Below are 2,495 nucleotides of genomic sequence, written 5' to 3'. Positions count from 1 at the left end.
AACCTTTCCATCGATCGGTTGACCCACCCACCAGACCCAGTACGCTCTCTCTTGGGTTGGTCCGCCCGTCAGTAGTTGTAGAGCTACTCGAAAGAAAGATGGGGTGAAATGAGGAAGCGGTCCAATTCCAGGGTACCAGCTGATTCAGTGCTTCACACACCACGCAACAATCTCCGAGTCGCGGCAGAGGATTGGAAAAGAAGAAACCGAGCACCCACGCTACCCTTCGTCGCGCCGACAAACGAGAAATCACACTCATGGAAAAGTAAATATTTTTCTATTTGAATTTTTTTTCATTCAGTAAACGGCCAGCGATTTCACCGCCAGCTTTACACAATCGAACCGACGGGCTTGGGTTTTATACCAATCGTAGAGTACACGGGAGTAATTCGTACAATCCGACGATCCGTCCCTTCTGGCCGTCGGTCGTCCTTGCTCTTCCGGAGTTCCGCTGACGGGGGGAAGACATGAACTCTGAAGCGAGAGGCGGCGGTTCCTGCTCCTCAGATCTTGTCCTTGAGCTTATCGCCCTTGACGACGGGGTTGGCGCGCGCGATGGCGTCGCGGCCGGCGGCCCGGAAATCGAAGGCGCACGCGTGCCGCTCCGGGTAGCGGTGCACGCCGCAGAAGGTAGCTCCGCAGCGGCACGCGAACCCCGTCAGGCCCACGCGCTTCCGGCAGCTGGAGCACCTGCCCGCCTTGGCGCCAGCAGGGGCCGTCGCGGGAGGTTCGAGATCGGGAGAGACCGCCGCCGCGCCGGAGACTGCCGAGGAGGAATGCTGGAAGGCCGACGCGGTGGGAGCGGAGGGGCCCGCCGCCGCGCCTGCTGGCTGCTGCTGGTATAGGTCGCGGTAGCACTTGGAGCAGAGGTCCAGCGTCGCGGGGCTGCCGAAGAAGCCGCAATTGTTGGCGCACAGGCGGTGGCCCTCCTGCCATCTCTGATGCTGCTGCTCCTCCGCCATGGCCGCCGGACAAAAGCGAGGGAACGGGAAGCCTGGGTTTGGTCTGGGTGGGGGCAACGGGGAGCGGAGAGGGCGGAAGGGATTAAAAAGGCGTAGCGTAAACAAGCCGAAAGGTGGGGATGGGGCATTGGGGGGGGGGGGCATCGATTTGGCTTTCGTTTCAAGGGACGGGAAGGGATAGCGACCACCGTACGACAAGTCGACCGCGGAGTGACGGCGACGACGATGGGACGGCGACGGTTGGCTATACGACGGGGTGAACTGTCACGGGCTCACGGCTAGGAGCACGGCACTAGGACAACGGAGGAATCCAACGGAACGGAGCGCGTGTATGTTCAGACTTCCGACCTACCGTGCCGTCCAGTTGGTGCTTCGGCCGTCCTTTTTGGATCAAAGGGTTATTTTCTAAATTCTGTATTTTCTATGCTTTTAACTAATTTCTGTAAATTTTTATACTATTCCTGTGAATTTTCTGCGTTCCAAAGGAGTCCTCAGACGTTGAGAGCTGCCCGGCTGCGCCTACTTACTTTTTGACTCTTTATGTGAAAGATTTTCATAACTATACATTTTCTAGTTTAAATTCACGAAATAGATCTTTACATCCGCGCTATCATTATTGGTGCCAAGGTTATACGACTCGGTGCCAATATAGATGACGCTGAGATTTCGCTTTATCGTACCAACGCGCCAATATAGATGGTGCCTACGTGGCAGGAGGTCGGCGCCGTGGATTAGCGCCGACCTCCTTTTCCCGAAACGACCCTGAAAGCATCTAGGCCCCTTTTTGGTTTTAGTGATTAATAATAACATAATGTTATATGTGACTAACGTATGTTTTGCAGAGACAAATGGTAAGTTAGGTCGCATTACAGGTAGATGTACTACAACGGTGAAAACAATCCCGGAGATAAAAACTTGAAGCGACGACTAAAGCGACGAAACAAAAATTGAAGGTCTTCGTATTCTGAGTGTCAAGGAGTTGCAGACACTCGTGATATAGTTAGGTCTTTTATTTTGTTTTAGCCGTACTATAAAGAGGGGTTGTCGATGACTAGTTTGACTAAGAGAGTTATAGTGTAGTGTTAGTGCATGTTCACACTCACATATAGTGCTAGGTGTCACTCTAGAACATACTCACAAGATAGAACGAAAACCAATTTGAAAAACAGCAGAAAATAGAAATTAGGGTTTCTGTCTGTGGGGCACCGGACTGTCTGGTGCGTCCTCTGTCAGGTGGGGCCAGGTTGGCCCAGGGAAGGGTTTTCCCCCCGCGCAGAAACCCGAGAGCACAGTGTTCGCAAGCTGAATTATACTGGAACTCCGGACAGCGTACCGGTTTGTCCGGTGTGCCATCTGCCCAACGGCTAGCTGTCAGAACTAGCCATTGGAGTCGACCGTTGGCGCACCGGTGGCGCACCGGACTGTCCGGTGTGCCCATGCGCAGCAGATTGCTGGTAACGACTAGTTGGTGGGTGAGGTCTATTTATAACCCCTCCACCCCACCAAATTCATTGTCTTGCTGCCCACATTTAC

The 2,495-nt window shown here is 53.7% G+C and overlaps 1 protein-coding gene across 1 annotated transcript; it reads right to left on the bottom strand.

The window, feature by feature from the left end:
* Positions 1-258: 258 nt before the first annotated feature.
* LOC118476933 (zinc finger A20 and AN1 domain-containing stress-associated protein 5) lies at positions 259-1,444 on the bottom strand. Its single transcript, XM_035967313.1, has one exon. The coding sequence runs from the start codon at positions 1,104-1,106 to the stop codon at positions 504-506; it is 603 nt and encodes a 200-aa protein (XP_035823206.1). The 5' UTR covers positions 1,107-1,444; the 3' UTR covers positions 259-503.
* Between the last annotated feature and the right edge of the window lie 1,051 nt (positions 1,445-2,495).

Source organism: Zea mays, chromosome 4, assembly GCF_902167145.1.
Source record: "Zea mays cultivar B73 chromosome 4, Zm-B73-REFERENCE-NAM-5.0, whole genome shotgun sequence".
NCBI lineage: Eukaryota > Viridiplantae > Streptophyta > Magnoliopsida > Poales > Poaceae > Zea > Zea mays.
The sequence above is the reverse complement of the archived record's forward strand: the minus strand, read 5'-3'. Positions and strand labels throughout refer to the sequence as shown.

Excerpts from the sequence above, each read along its gene's own strand:
- LOC118476933 (XM_035967313.1), bottom strand. The coding sequence starts at position 1,106 with ATGCCCCCCCCCCCCAATGCCCCATCCCCACCTTTCGGCTTGTTTACG.